The following is a 15,875-nucleotide window of genomic DNA, read 5'->3' as shown; positions in this document are numbered from 1 at the left end:
ACTTAGCTATGGTCATGATTTGATTTGGTCAATGAAATGTACAAAGTGATATATGTAACTTCTGGAAGCTTTAAGAGTCAATATATTATGTGTCGTGAGGCATGACACACTTTTCTTATGCTATGATGACTGATACCACTCAAAAGGAGGCCTTTTCTACAGAACCAAGTCTCAGAAAGAGGACAACACGGGGCAAAGCTCGCAGCTGACCCAGTGTGAACATAAAATAAATGTTGTTGTTTTAAACCTCCGAAAATTTTGGGTCATTATTACAGTATAACCCAACCTCGCCCTATTGATTTTAGTAACAGCTAAGAAGAGAGTGACTTGAACACAAATACATATCCTAGATTGTAAAGAAGTATATTTCAAAGAATTCACAGGAAATTGACCCAATTGCACTGTAGGAAGTTCTAAAAAGGAAGATGACTCTTTAAAATGCAACTGACTGTTACCCCACAGGTGCAAACACCAAAAGAAGAGGGAAGTCATAGGCAAATGTTTGCCAATACTACACACATACACCTCCCAACTACCTGCAGACTCTTACCCTTTGGGCCTGGAAGGGGCCCTCAATTCTTCAGTATAATGCTCCTGTCAGCATTAATCAGAGTTGGTATGCAAGATATAACTTTTGCCTCATCCCTAAACTCTAAACAATTATGCATGCACAGGTCATTTAAAAGTTGGAAAAAATGTGACATTTAACTAACGACAAATACAAGAGGGTGACAAGCACTGTAAGAATGGATCAATGAGGCTACAGTACAGAGAGTGCTAAGCTTGCAAATAAAATGCTAAGGGCAACAAAAGGCTGTTTTGTTCAGCACCAGAATACTGAGACAGCCCCCAGAAGGCAGAGGAGGAAGTATTTCAAGAGAAAAACACTGATCCTCCTGCTAGTGGGGGGAGGGGGGCAAGGATTTGCCTTCAGGTGTTCCCTAGGCAGGTGGAGCAGCTGGTGGCCCTCTTCAACTAGAGCAATCCCATTTGGGGACTGGGTCCTGTATATAATAATACTTGGGAAACAGTTCTGCTTTTAAATGTTTGAAAGACCATTGTGCTAGAGTAATCTGTCCTCCTAGAACAACAATATTCAACCACTGTACATTTGAACACATTTCAAATTTTAGAATATCTAGCAGCCAGCTTTTCCAGAAGACCCTTGATTCGTTTCCCCTTTATAGACCTAAATTTTCCTTATAATTAACCACAAACCTAATGGTTTTCCTCTCTCAAGAAAAAGAGGAAATTAACAACTATAAACATTAAACAAATTATACTAAGATCTTTGGGCATCATTCTCTGGGAAAAAACACATTTCATATTTTGCAACAAGTGGGGCATATAATGCCTACAAAGTTTCTGTAAGAACATTCTGTAAAAAATTAGCTTACTTATAGTTTAATGCTGCTATTAGAGAACAGAACCTGCTCACTGAACCAGCCTCAAATGTTGGTTAGATCTCATCACAGTTTATCCTTTAAGGCCCAAAGGAGGTACTAAAAGGAGTCAACATCTCTTTACAGACCCTTCAAGGCAGTTGGGGCAGAATCTTCTATGTCTACCCTCCCATATACATACTCCTAAAAAAGGAGAAAAGAGGCAGCTATCCAGACTTGCTATGACACTGGAATAAAAAGTCTCACAAGCAAAGACCTAAAAACTAGCATGGGTACTATCCACATGCTATTCACTATCACTTTGAGTAGAGAATATAGGAGAAAAAGAAAAAACCCCTCATGGTGAAAATCTATTCATGACCTGAAACTTGCACCTCACTGATTATGGAAAACACAAAAACAGGCCATGCCAGAGGGCAGGATGTTCCCTTGATTTTGACAAGTGCCTAATATCACACAATTCTGAGTTTATGCTTAATTTATGGGCCTAAGCACATAACTGCCATCAGTTCACTCACTGCTGCCACAAGCACGCTGTCCTCTCTCAAGAACTGCGCACTGCCCCAACCACATTCTCTAAAGATCCATGAGGTGAATTTCTTAAATTCCAGTAAGCATGAGATCCTTCTCTAAAGCACTGATACTGGATGAGGTCTGTTACCTTCTTAACAGCGAGTTGTGTCCTACTCTAGGCTGCACTGCACACTTGCTCAGCTGAATGTTTCATCTGAGGGAGAGCCACATAACAGGGCAAGGCCTAAAAATCTATCCCAGTTTGTCAGCACACCTATAAAGAATCCAAAACACACTCGCATCTAGCGCCTAGGTGAACTACTGTCCCAGAATCTGTAGTCCAAAATAGTCTTGCAAGTTCCCTGTGGATCACTTCGCTAGGAAAGAAGGTAGCAACACTCTTTTGGGCAAAGCATTAGGGCAAAGGATGGTGAGTTAGGAAAGGCTGGGTCTTGGTTGCGCCAGTAAATGCAACAGTGTCTTTCACAGAGATACAGAATTTGTGATGTGCCGCTCATTCTTAGAACACAAATTATTTTCTCTTCATTTTAGACTACTTTGCTCATTTTATTACCAAACACACACACAAAAAAAACTCAACAAATGTTATGTTCGGTCCGTTACACGCTGGGAGATCTATTTATTCCTCACTTATTTACAGCAGAAACATAATTGAGCATTCGTTTTGTATCTCTCTGAACCCCAGGAACAGCGCCACCATCTACCACACACAGGACGAAGGCCTGAAGGAATACATATGGAATTTAAGGAGCACAGACCATTCCACTTTTTCCTCTCTGGACATTCATCAAAGACTTACACTTCTGTTTCTGCCTCTTTTCCTAGACTTATGCCCAGAGCATCGTTCCAAAGTCTTAAGATTCAAAAACCCACGTTCCCCCTACTCACAGATGCTCGTACATCCATTCATCCTACTACCACTCTTCCTTAAGGGATATTTCCCGATGGAGAGAAGAGTTTTACTTAGAGCTTCCGTTTACCCTTCGCCTCATTCCATGCCCTCTCCCTACAAAGGGCTCACGTTTTCCTCGCCGTTCACGCTGGGGGGAAAAGAAGAAAGCAAAACGCCCCTCCGAAGGATCCAGGTGAGGCCGGTTCTAAGACAAATTATAGAGCTCTGCGGTGCGGCCCTGGCTGGGGGAGAGCCGCCTGGTCTAAAACCCCATCCCTGCAGGCGGAAACCACGGCCCCTTGCCTGAAGGACCCGCGCCGCCATCGACCTGCCCTAGCCCTCCCAAGGCGCGCGACCCGCAGTTCCCGCCTCGGGGAGGGGAGGCGGAAGGCGGGGCCGAGCCTACCTGCCTGGCAGCAGCCCCCGGCCTCCGCTCAGCAGCCGCCAGCGCTGAGCACAGCGACCCTGCTGGGCCAAAAACAAAAAAACAACAAAAAAAAAACCCGAGGCTCCTCCCCCTCCTCGTGCTCCTTACGTGCGGCCTCTCCAACCAATGGGAAGCGCGGGGGGCGGAGCGGGAGTGGCCCCAGGTGACCGGCGACCACCCAGTCCTCCCGCCGGCGCGAGCGGGTGTGCAGGCGCTGGGCCAATCGGCAGCGTAGGTAGGGAGTGAGGGGGCGGGAAAAAGCGGGCGAAGTGGGCGCCCAATCAGAGCTTGGGCCCTCGAGCGACGGGTCCCGCGGCCCGTGGCCTTCCGAGCGCGGCGCGCGGGGGGCGTGTCCGCTGAGGCCAATCGGCGAGGGCCCACGCTGCGGAGCGAGCGCCTCAAATGCTCGGGTTCCTCAGCTGATTGTCTCCAGCCGAGAGCTGTTTTTGAAGCTACCGAGCCGAGCCGCAGCAGGAGGAGCCGAGACCCCCGGGGGAAGGGGGGCGAGGAGAGGAGGCGGGGTCCGGGGAGCCGCGGCCGCCCTGCGGGGGCTCCGGTCCTGTCACGGCGCTTCCCGGGGTGGGAGGTTGGGGTGGGTGGGGGGTGAGGGGGGAATTCCTTCTCCCTTTCGACGGCGGCCCCAAGTCCGGCCCTTTCCTTTCCGCGCTCTCTCGCCCGCCCCCCGTCCCCCTCATGCGGGTGTCGGTGCCGGGTTCGGCGGCCGGCCGCGAGCCCCCGACGCCGGGCGGGGGCGCCGCGGTGCCGGGCTCCGTGCAGCTGGCGCTGAGCATCCTGCACGCCCTGCTCTACGCCGCGCTCTTCGCCTTTGCCTACCTGCAGCTGTGGCGGCTGCTCCTGTACCGCGAGCGGCGGCTGAGCCACCAGAGCCTCTGCCTCTTCCTCTGCCTCCTGTGGGCAGCGCTCAGGACCACCCTCTTCTCCGCCGCCTTCTCGCTCAGCGGCTCCCTGCCCCTGCTCCGGCCGCCCGCTCGCCTGCACTTCTTCCCCCACTGGCTGCTCTACTGCTTCCCCTCCTGTCTCCAGTTCTCCACGCTCTGTCTCCTCAACCTCTACCTGGCGGAGGTAAGGCGGGGGACCGGCCTGCGGGCCGCCGCGGTCACCTGGGCTGAGGGCCGGAGGGGGGCGGGGGGGGGGGCGAGACCAGCCGGGGGAACTGAGGCGCGCCTGGAGCGTGCGCCAGGGTTCGCGCCCTAAACTTGAGCAGCTGATGAACTCGTTCCTGAGGGGCCTGGGGGTGAGGGAGTGAGAATGTGTGTTCCGACACCGTAGAGCAGCAGGACCACCCTTTGTTCGGTGTGCTGGTCCTCTAACATAAGGTGCTGGTGGCACCAACAAAGTGCCATCTCGAGAAGTAGGAGCTCGGTAGATGCGCCGAAGCTGGACCGTGTGGAGAGGGTGGATGCTGAGGTAGCAGCAGCTCTGCTGAAGCTGGACCGCTGCCAGCCATTACGTCACCGGGCAGAGCTGTTCCTCTGCTATTGTTGCTGCGTTTCTTTTATTAGAAGCTTCGGTTCTCTCCCGCATCTCCTTTCTCATGGCTCGATAAGCCTCAAAATTCCCTTCGATAGTTCCCTAGTAGGGTTAATGATCAATAACCAATGCCGAGGATGAATATGAAGATCTCCATAAAGCCCTTAGTATTTGCCCTAGTTGCTTCATGCTTTGGCCGTTTATCCTACCTCTTACAGCCTAGTGTTTTTTTGGAGGTGATTAAGAGAGAAAATACTAGCTTGACCTGTGCCTATTGCAGAAACAGACCGCCAAAATGTTTTTGCAATAAGTTGCTTAATAACTGGAACCTAATCACAGCGCCTTTCTCTCTTTTGAGGACTTGCTGGTTGAATTGCATTGTTCTGCAGCGCTTAGGTATTTGACCCATTTCAAACAGGTTTGTCAATCATGTGTGTCAACCAGTGGTAATTAAGTCACAGAATTTTGAGAATTGCCCAAAAAAAGCCCCCCCCACCACCGAAAAAAAAAAGCTTAAGGAAGGGAACAAACAAGGTGACATCATATGCTTAACACTTACTAGTATAGAACAATGTTGGTCTATGCAGCTAATCCTCTCAAAGGCTTTTGGAGACGAGAATTAACATGAGCAAAAGTAAAAAACATTTCAGGCTTATATTTCCTGTGTAAACCAACTCTTTCTCCCTTAGTAGATAGGAAGTAGAATGCATAATTTTAAAATCAGTCATAACTTCAGCTTTTTGGCACACTAAAAACAACAGTTGAAAATAAGTAACAAAACTAATTTTTCTTTTCCTTCCCCATTCTTTGGAAGTCCAAGCAATACAATGACAAAAACCCAAACAGTAAAAAGCACAAATAAAGAGTATGAATAATCATAAATCAAATAATCATGCCATAGTATGTCATTTATGTGATAATGTTCTGATCTTCTAGTTGTTGTTGAAGCTGTGTAACACTTCTATCCTTTGTAGTTAAGCCGATACATTGTATTCTTCCTGACACCAGTTCTGATAGAATACCAGTGACCTCTCCTCACAGAAGCTTTACTCTAGCTTCAGATGTAGTTAATTTACCTGAAAGTGACTAGCAGTCCTTATGCCATGAGCATCGGTAATTTGTTTTTCCCCTATACATTTTGACTTATAAAATCGTATTAACAATTCACTGTGAAATAGTTGGTGGGCATTTCATAAAGTAGCTAAACACTCTTTGTACTTTTTTCTTGAGATATAACATATACCATAGAGTGCGTAAATATTAAGTGTACAGCTAGGTGAAATTTTACATATGCATACACTCATGTTACCACCACCTGGATTAAGATATACAGCATTTCCAGTGCCCCAGAAGTTTCCCTTGTGCCCTCTCCCAGTCTTACCTCACCCTGAGGTAAACACAAAGTGGCTAAACACTATCACAGTAGAAAAAAGTGTCTATGTTTAAGCTCAAAATTCTAAAAGTATACTTCTGTAGCATAAATTACACAATAGCTAGATTGGGTTTTCAGACTTTTGATTGCTGATGTTCTAGCTAGTGAGGAAGAATTTAAATGTCTAAAAGTCTTCCTGTTAAATGAATCTCTTGTTTGTGTGATGTACTGTTTAAAAAGCAATAAAGCTCTATTAACCTAGCAAATATAATTTGGAAAGAAGCTGAACTAAAGTTTTTTCCTTTTGTAGTGTCTCCTAGAAAGGGTGTAGGTTGTTTGTCTATGCTTGTCTTTTTATAATTAAATTAACAATTTTAAGACACATAACTACTTAAAAGAACAAATTTTCAACCTGTTTATTTTTTATTTTTTTATTTTTTGGTGAGGAAGATCAGCCCTGAGCTAACATCCGTGCTAATCCTCCTCTTTTTGCTGAGGAAGACCGGCTCTGAGCTAACATCTATTGCCAATCCTCCTCCTTTTTTTTCCCCCGCAAAGCCCCAGTAGATAGTCGTATGTCATAGTTGCACATCCTTCTAGTTGCTGTATGTGGGACGCGGCCTCAGCATGGCCGGAGAAGCGGTGCGTCGGTGCGGAACCGGGATCCGAACCCTGGGCCGCCAGCAGCGGAGCGCGCGCACTTAACCGCTGAGCCATGGGGCCGGCCCTCAACCTGTTTAAAAAGAGATATCTTAACCAGAAATCATTTGCCCATTCATTAGAAAAAAAATCCAGAGGAATCTGTGTTTAAAAGAAGATTTGAGTTCATGTTTTTCTATCAATTCCAAGTAATTGGAAACATACTTCTCACTGATGGTTCTGAATTAATGAACCTTTCCAAGTGAGTTCTTCGTATTATAGCGAAGTAGTAGGGAAAGTCTCAGTGGTGACCAATACAAAACTTAACTAACGTTGCATTTTTTTTTTTTTTTTAACCAAGAGACCCTCTATCTGTTTTGAATAGTTGTGCTTCTTAATAACCAAATCACTCTGTCTTTACTATCTGTCGTATTAAAGACCAATTTCATTTTACTTTTGACGTCTCTAAAGCATTTGTTGTATCCATTTCTCACCAATTAAAGACATTCTAACTTTAAGGACTTAGTTACAAAGAACCATGGAGCAGTATAAAAATGAAGTTAGTAAAATAACCATTACTACTTTAAATACATTTTGATGATTCTTCTAAAACTCATTAAGTTTTCAAAAAGTTGAGACTGCCTAAACCACTCTTGCTTTTGTTGACTACACTTGAATGGAATTGAGATAAGGAGAAGTAACCCTTTCTGAAATAATTAGACTTTTCATCTTACACTTAACCTCTGGAAGCTGATAGTGGGAAAGAAACCTGTACACTAAAAACACCTATTGAACTTTTTCTGGCATGATCAACAGAACATGTACTTTGCTGCAGAAAGGTTCACGAAAAGACTTCAGTCTTTTAGATTACAGTCATGTGCTGCATAATGACATTTCAGTCAACAACTGACCGCATATACAACAGTGGTCCCATAAAATTAGTACCATATAGCCTAGGTGTGTAATAGGCTATACATCTAGGTTTGTGTAAGGATACTCTATGATGTTTGCACAAGAACAAAATCACCTAACAATGCATTTCTCGCAACATATACCCATCATTAAGTGATGCATGACTGTATCTGAGAAAATGGATGCTATCTACCATTGGAACAAGTAAAAGGACTTAAAATGAGAGTTGGTAATATACTGTCTTTGGAATATTGTGATGCATGCCCAAATCAATGAGTTCGTCTTCACGGCCCATATTGACATTTTTTCTTGCAATTTTGTAACATGAGTGCCAAGTGCTTAATGGGGATAAAATACAGTGACTTAATCACAAGACCAAAACAGCTAGAAAAATTAAATTCAAAATCTTAACTCGTACCTTCATGGATGCTATCATTGTCCCTGACAACGGATGTATTCTTCCGAAACTTGATGGTACGTCAAATAACATGCCGTTCAACTTAAAAGTACTTTGGTTTTGTTATAATGTTCTGTGATTTCTCACAAAGGTATTTTCACCATCTAAAATGGAAACTCCTTAAGGATAAGAAATTTTATATTTTCATCTCATAGCAACTAGAACAACAGTGACTGTATTATTGAATGACAATCTTGAAAAGACCCAAATCTAGAAAATATTTAGCCATCTAAAATTTGGGGGTTAACTTAATTTTGACAAACATTTGCAGTAAATTATTTGTGTACTATCTGGGATCTTTATATTTTCTGCCTAAAACATCGCCTATGGTATGAGTGCTAAGATTCTCTTAGATTATCTAGCTTTAATTAGGTAAAAGTTAGGGCCGGCCCCGTGGCTTAGTGGTTAAGTGCGTGTGCTCCGCTGCCGGCGGCCCGGGTTCGGATCCCGGGCACACACCGATGCACCGCTTCTCTGGCCATGCTGAGGCCGAGTCCCACATATAGCAACTAGAAGGATGTGCAGCTATGACGTACAACTATCTACTGGGGCTTGGGGGGGGGGGAATAAATAAAGTTAAAAAAAATAATAATAAGGTAAAAGTTAATTTTGATTGCTACAGGTAAAATCTTACTAATGAAACCACTTTAATATATTGTTTTGCTTAGCAAAACTATTTTTATTATCATCCCAAATGTCCCATAGTAATTAGGGCTTTGCTAATTTGGTTTCAACTAATTCTATTAAATAGGAAAGTCAGTAAAACAAATAAGTCTCACATCATGAGTCAGTTACTCTTTACTGGAAATAGTGGTTTAGTTCAATGTTGGATTTGTTTTTTCATTTTTCTACTTGAGGAAGATTGTCCCTGAGCTAACATCTGTGCCAGTCTTCCTCTCTTCTGCATATGGGACACTGCCACAGCATGGCTTGATGAGCGGTGTGTAGGTCTACACCCAGAATCTGAACCCACTAATCCCAGGCTGCCAAAGTGTAGCTTGTGAATTTAACCACTGTGCCAGTGGTACAGCCCTCAATGTTGGATTTTTTTAATCTGTAACTGTGATTATAAACTGTTTTTGTCTGAATCTACTGAACTGTTTTATCCATTAACTTGATTTTATTTTTTCTGAGATATCCGTGAGACAGAAGTTTAAGATGCAATTCTATGGCAGAAGACATAATTACAACGACTTACATTCTATGTGATTTAGTATTTTCAAAGCACTTGGTAACGCTTGTCTTCACAAGCCCCATGAAATAGGTAGAGATAAACAGAGTGTGATTTATCCAAGGTTTTATGGCTAATATGTATTAGATATGAGACTACTATATAGCCCAAGGGCTATATAGACAAGACTGTCAAGTGATCTCTCCCTATGAACTTGCCTGCATACCATCAACTCTTTGTTTATTATTTAGTGCTCCACTATTTAACTTGCCTTCCCATTTTCCACCATTTCAAACCTTTTCCACTCTCCGGCAAACTCTTCGTGCCCCCTTCATACTTAGTATATGACCCTCACCTCCTAGTTTATAAAAGTAGAAACCAGGGCCATCTGGCTGAACAGAGATTCAGAGAAATGCCTTAAAATGCTGTAGAGATCTTTTAATCTTTTTCAATGAATGATTGAGCTGGTGTGAGGAAATTCCTCAGAGGAAAGAAACCACAAAAAAAGAAGTGAACACAGAAGGATAAAGTACCACACAGATGTTTGTCTTGGGGCTGGGGATAGTTATTAGCTATTTCCTGCTAGCCTAATGCCTGGACTTTAATTTTATGTGTTGGGGCTGAGGGAAGGTGACATTTGCGGTGAGGTCTAATCAGAGGCCTCATCACCTCCGACTTAATGCCAGAATTCTCAAAGTGTACATCTTCAGTGGATGAACTAGGGGAAAAATAAGCAGGTCCTCAGAGGTTGAAGATGGAATTTGTGCCTGTCTCTGCCTTGGCTCTGGGAGAAGGAGGTACAAATTGGAGAAACAAAAGTCTTCCCTGAGAATTCATAATAAGCTTATTCTCACAAGCTTGAAGCCTGAATTCACACCACTTCTGTGACTCTGTAGGAAAAAAAAATACTCAACCTGAAAATGTAGTTTAGTGTTATCCTGACTTGGTAGTAACCTCAAGCATCTGGAAGGAGCAAATGCAAATCATCTTGAGGAATATACTTTAAACCCAGAATCCTGACAGATAAAATTCCAGGGAATGTAAGCTCAAAATGAAAAAATCACAGTAGGGAATCTTACCTGCAAAGATTGAAGACGTCAGAATTATCAAATATATAGTATAAAATATTCATTTATGTGAATTAAGAAATTCAACAATATTGATATATGATAAATCAAAATTGACTAGGCACATTTGGAAATAAATTTTTTTAATGAAAAATAAAATTAGAAACTGAAACGAATGATTAAACAAGATTCAACTATTAAAAAGAAATTAGTGAACTAGAAAATCTGAGGAAAAAATCATCCAGAATATAGCCCAGAGAAATAAAAGATAGAAACTATGAACAGGAGATTAAGAGAAAATGGAGATATGATGAGTAGGTCCAATATATATCTAATTGGAATTTCAGATAAATTATTCAAAGAGATAGTGACTTAAAGTCTGTCCAGATTTATGAAAGACACAAAGTTTCAGATTCAGAAAGCCCAAAACAATTCAAGACAGGCTAAATGAAAACACATGAGAGTAAAATCTCAAAATACCAAAGACAAAATATTTTTAAACAATTGGATAGAGAAGATATTACCAACCAAGAAATGAAACTTAGTTTGAGTGTTGGCATTTCATTAACAACTAGAATCCAGAAGACAAGTGAAACATCTTCAAAATGGTGAAAGAAAAAAACCAGTAACCTAAGATAATACCCACAATGAAACTATCAACAATAAGGGTGAAATAAAAGCCATGTTGGGAGTGATGTCAGCAAGATGGTGGAGTAGGGAGCCATGGACCCTTCTTCCCCCTGCCAACACACTGATTCAACAACAATTCACAGACAGATTTCCTTTGTGAGAAATCCAGAAACTAATTGAAAGGCTCCTGCACCAGAATCACCAAAACCACTAGGGAGATTTGGGACAACCTCTTGCCGGAGTCCCTGACCCTAGTGCAATGCCATACAATTGAGAAGAGACCTCCTAGCTCACAGCTTCTCTCAGAGGAGGGAAGGTGTTGGTTCACACATCCAGCACTCCAACTTTTCCTAGGGGCCTCACCAGAGGTCAGTCTTCTGTCTTGCCAGTCTTGGAGCTCTGTCAGGTCCAGTACAGACTAGCCACCTGAGGGAGAAGAAGGACAGCAATTTGAACTGGTAGATGACATAGCTCCCCTCCTCCCCCAACTTTGCACAGAGTGAACAAGCCAGAACTACAGCTTCCTTCTTCTCCCTGGGGAGGGAAAGAGTTGGTAGAGGCCCCCAGAATCTCTAGAGAAGTCAATTGGTAAGGATTTTTCCTGTACATGGCCAATCCATGAAGACTGGAAGAGGTGCCTGTTTTCTCTAGTGCACGGACACCGACACAGAGAGCCAAGGAAAATGAAGAATCTGGCAAAGATGTTCCCAACAAAGCAGCAAGATAAATCTCTACAAACTAATGCAACAGAGTTATATGATTTACCTAACAGAGAATTCAAAATAACTGTCATAATTATGTTAACCGAGGTCAAGAGAACAAAGCATGAACAATTTCGACAAAGCGTGAAAATTTCAACAGAGATAGAAAATATTAAAAAGTACAATTTTTGGAGCTGAAGAACAAAAACTGAAGTGAAAAATTGATTTGGGTTCATCATCAGACTAGATCAAACAGAAGAAAGGATCAATGAACTTAAAGACAAGTCATTGGAAATAATTCAGTCAGAAGAGCAAAAAGAAAAAAGAATGAACAAAGCTAAAGGGATTTATGGTACACCATCAAGTGAACTAATATACACATTGAGTCCCAGAAAAAGGAGAGACAGAGAAAGGACCGGAAAGCTTATTCAAAGAATAATGGCTGAAAACTTCCCAAATCTGGGGTAGATCCAAGAAGCCAGAGGGATACAAAAAAACTGGAATCCAAAGTGAGAAACATACTCAAATTGTAAAAAGTTAAAGACAAAGAGAATTTTGAAAGCAGAGAAAAAAAGAGACTCCTCACATACCAGGGAACCCCTATAAGACTATAAGCATATTTTCTGGCAGAAATCTTACAGGCTAGAAAACAGTGGGATGATCTATTTAAAGTGCTGAAAGAAAAAACTACCAACCAAAAATAATATACTCTGAAAACTATCCTTCAAAAATGGAGAAATAATGACTTCCCCAGATAAACAAAAGCTGAAGGAGTTCATCACCACTAGACCTCCCTTACAAGAAATGCTAGAGTTCTTCAAGTTGAAACAAAACAATACTAAACAGTAACACATAGCATAAGTATGAAACTCATTGGTAAAGATAGATGTACAGTCATACATTGTTTAATGACAAGGATACATTCAGAGAAATGCATCGTTAAGCAATTTCATCATTGTGCAAACATCATAGAGTGTACTGTACTTAAACCTAGACGGTATAGCCTACTACACATATAGGCTATATGGTACTAATCTTATGGGACCTTGTTATATGCGGTCTCTTGTTGACCAAAACATCGTTATGTAGCACATGACTGTATAGACAAATACAGAGTACTGTATTACTGTAATGATGGTGGGTAAATCACTTCTAATTCTAGTATAAAAGTTAAGAAAAAAGTGTAAAATAACTATAAAAATATGTTAAAATACACAGTATAAATATAAATTGTCGCAACAATAACAAAATGTTGGGGAGGAGAAGTTCAAGTATAGAGTTTTTGTATGTGATTGAACATAAGTTATCAGCTTAAAATAGACTGTTATAACTATAAGATATTTTTTGTAAGTCCCAGGGTAACCACAGACACACACACACCCCTATAGAAGTTACACAGAAGAAAAGGGGAAAGCAGTCAAAGCATATCAATAGAAAAAATCGGGCCGGCCCTGTGGCTCAGCGGTTAAGTGCGCACGCTGTGCTTCTGGCGGCCCAGGTTCGGATCCTGGGCACGCACCGACGCACCGCTTCTCCGGCCATGCTGAGGCCATGTCCCACATACAGCAACTAGAAGGATGTGCAGCTATGACATACAACTATCTACTGGGGCTTTGGGGGAATAAAATAAATAAATAAATAAAATTTAAAAAAAAGAAAGAAAAAAATCAACAAAACACAAAGGAAGACTGCAAGAGAGGAAAAGACAAACTAAAGAACTGTAAGCCTAACAGGAAAAAAAAAAATGGCAGTAGTAAATCCTTTCTATTCAATAATTACTTTAAATGTAAATGGATTAAACTCCCCAATCAAATGACATAGAGTTTGCTGCATGGATTAAAAAAAATAAAAGACCCAAGTATATGCTGTTTACAAGAAACCCACTTTACTTGTAAGGATGCACATAGACTGAAAATGGAGGGATGGAAAAAGACATGCCATGCATGTCTAAAAGAGAGCAGGGGTGGCTATACTTAGACAATATAGATTTTAAGTCAAAAACTGTCATAAGCAGAAAAGGACATTATATAATGATAAAAGGGTCAATCCATCGGGAAGATATAAGAATTATATATGCATCCAAAATCAGAGTACCTAAACAAAACAAGTATTGACAAAACTGAAGGGAAAAATAGACAGTAATACTATAATAGTAAGAGACTTCAGTACCCCACTTTCAGTAATGGATAGAACATCCAGACAGAAGACCAATAAGCAAACAGAGCAATTAAGCAACACTGTAGACCAAATGGACCTAATAGGCATATAGCGAGCCTTCCACCCAACAACAGAAGAACACACATTCTTCTCAAGCACACATGGATCTTTCTCCAGGGTAGATCACATATTAGCTTACAAAATAAGTCTTAGCAAATTTGAGAAAATTGAAATCATATCTATAGTCATAAATAGCTACATTACAAAAGAAGATCTCAGATGAACAGCCTAACATTATACATCAAGGAGCTAGAAGAACAAACTAAACCCAAAGTTAGCAAAAGGAAGGAGATAACAAAGATCAGAGCAGAAATAAATGAAATAGAGAATAGAAAAAGAATAGGAAAAAATCAATGAAACTAAGAGTTGGATTTTGAAAAGATAAAATTGACAAACTCTTAGACTAATTGAGAAAATAAAATCAGACATGAAAGAAGAGGCATTACAACTGATGGCACAGAAATAAAAAGGATCATAAGAGACTACTATGAACAATTATACACCAACAAACTGGATAACCTAGAAGAAATGGATAAATTTCTAGAAACATACAACCTACCAAGACTGAATCATGAAGTAGAAAGTCTGAACAGACCTGTAACTAGTATGGAAATTGAATCAGTAATCAAAATCTTCCCAACAAAGAAAAGCCCAGATGCAGATGGCTTCGCTGGAGAATTCTACCAATCATTTAAAGAATTAATGCCCGTACTTCTCAAACACTTCCAAAAAATGGAAGAGGAGAGAACACTTCCTAACTCATTCTATGAAGACCATCCTGACACCAAAGCTAGACAGACACCACATGAAAAGAAAACTACAAGTCAATATCCCTGAGGAATATAGATGCAAAAATCCTCAACAAAGTACTAGCAGACTGAATCCAATAGCACATTAAAAGGATAAACACCATGACCAAGTGGGATTTATCACTGGGGTGCAAGGATGGTTCAACATAGGAAAATCAATTAATGTGATACACCACATTAACAGAATAAGGATAAAAGTCACATGGTCATTTCAATAGAGGCAGAAAGAGCATTTGACAAAATTTAACACCCTTTTATTATAAAAACTCGCAACAAACTAGAAATAGAAGGAAATTACCTCAAGATAAAAGCTACAGCTAACGTCATTTTTATATATCTCAAGATATTTTCTAATTTCTCTTTTGGTTTCTTCTTTGATCCAATGGTTGTTCAAGTGTGTGGTTTAATTTCCACATAGTTGTGAATTTTCCAGTTTTACTTCAGCTATTGGAAAATATAAGAAATATAAAAAATACAAAATATGAGGAAATACAAAAACATGGCCATTCATTGAGTACAATTCCAACAACAAGGTGCACTTGCTGTTTATTAACACATGGAACATTTTTAGAAATTGACCACATGCTAGAACGTGAAAGCAACACTTAACAAATTAGAGGCAGTGAGACATAGTAATTAAGAGTACATCCCAACTACTTACTGGCTATGCCTCTGTCCCATTTCGAAAAATGGATAATAATAATGCCTACCCCATAGCGTTGTTGTGAGGACTAAATGATACCAAAATAATAAAAAGTAATTATGAAAAATAACTGCAAATATCTCTCATGAACAGAGATGCAAAAATAGTTAGCAAATCAAATCCAAAAATATATATAAAGTATAACATATCATGACCAAATATCTTTTATCCCAAGAATGCAACATTGATTTAACATTCTAAAACCAATCAATGTAATAAACCGTATTTGCAGTGTAAAGGAGAAAATCATATCTCGATAGATGTAGAAAAAGAATTGGACAAAATTCAACTATTCATGATTTTTTTAAAAATCACCTTTTATCAAACTAGAGAAAAGAAGAGAAATTCCTCAATCTAATAAACAGCGTGTACAAAAAACCTACAGCCAACATTATACTTAATGATGAAGAATTGAAAGATTACTTCCTAGGACAAGAAGTGAAGTACCCA

General features: G+C 40.9%; 2 protein-coding genes across 6 annotated transcripts in view; one reads left to right on the top strand and one right to left on the bottom strand.

Annotated features, from left to right (window-relative positions):
* The window catches only part of TXNDC16 (thioredoxin domain containing 16), a 120,241-nt gene extending 117,088 nt beyond the window's left edge, over positions 1-3,153 (bottom strand). For all 5 annotated transcript variants that reach the window (XR_015556202.1, XM_004426151.3, XM_087448530.1 and 2 more), the window contains exon 1: positions 2,959-3,153. The gene's annotated coding sequence lies outside the window, so the exon portion shown is untranslated. The remainder of the gene's footprint in view (positions 1-2,958) is intronic.
* A 733-nt stretch (positions 3,154-3,886) lies between these two features.
* The window catches only part of GPR137C (G protein-coupled receptor 137C), an 86,125-nt gene continuing 74,136 nt past the window's right edge, over positions 3,887-15,875 (top strand). Inside the window, exon 1 of the mRNA XM_004426441.3 lies at positions 3,887-4,339. Coding sequence (XP_004426498.1) covers positions 3,950-4,339 — 390 coding nt within the window. The 5' untranslated portion in view covers positions 3,887-3,949. The remainder of the gene's footprint in view (positions 4,340-15,875) is intronic.

Source organism: Ceratotherium simum, chromosome 24 (assembly GCF_057802395.1).
Source record: "Ceratotherium simum simum isolate JZ-2026a chromosome 24, ASM5780239v1, whole genome shotgun sequence".
NCBI classification, from domain to species: domain Eukaryota; kingdom Metazoa; phylum Chordata; class Mammalia; order Perissodactyla; family Rhinocerotidae; genus Ceratotherium; species Ceratotherium simum.
The sequence above is the reverse complement of the archived record's forward strand: the minus strand, read 5'-3'. Positions and strand labels throughout refer to the sequence as shown.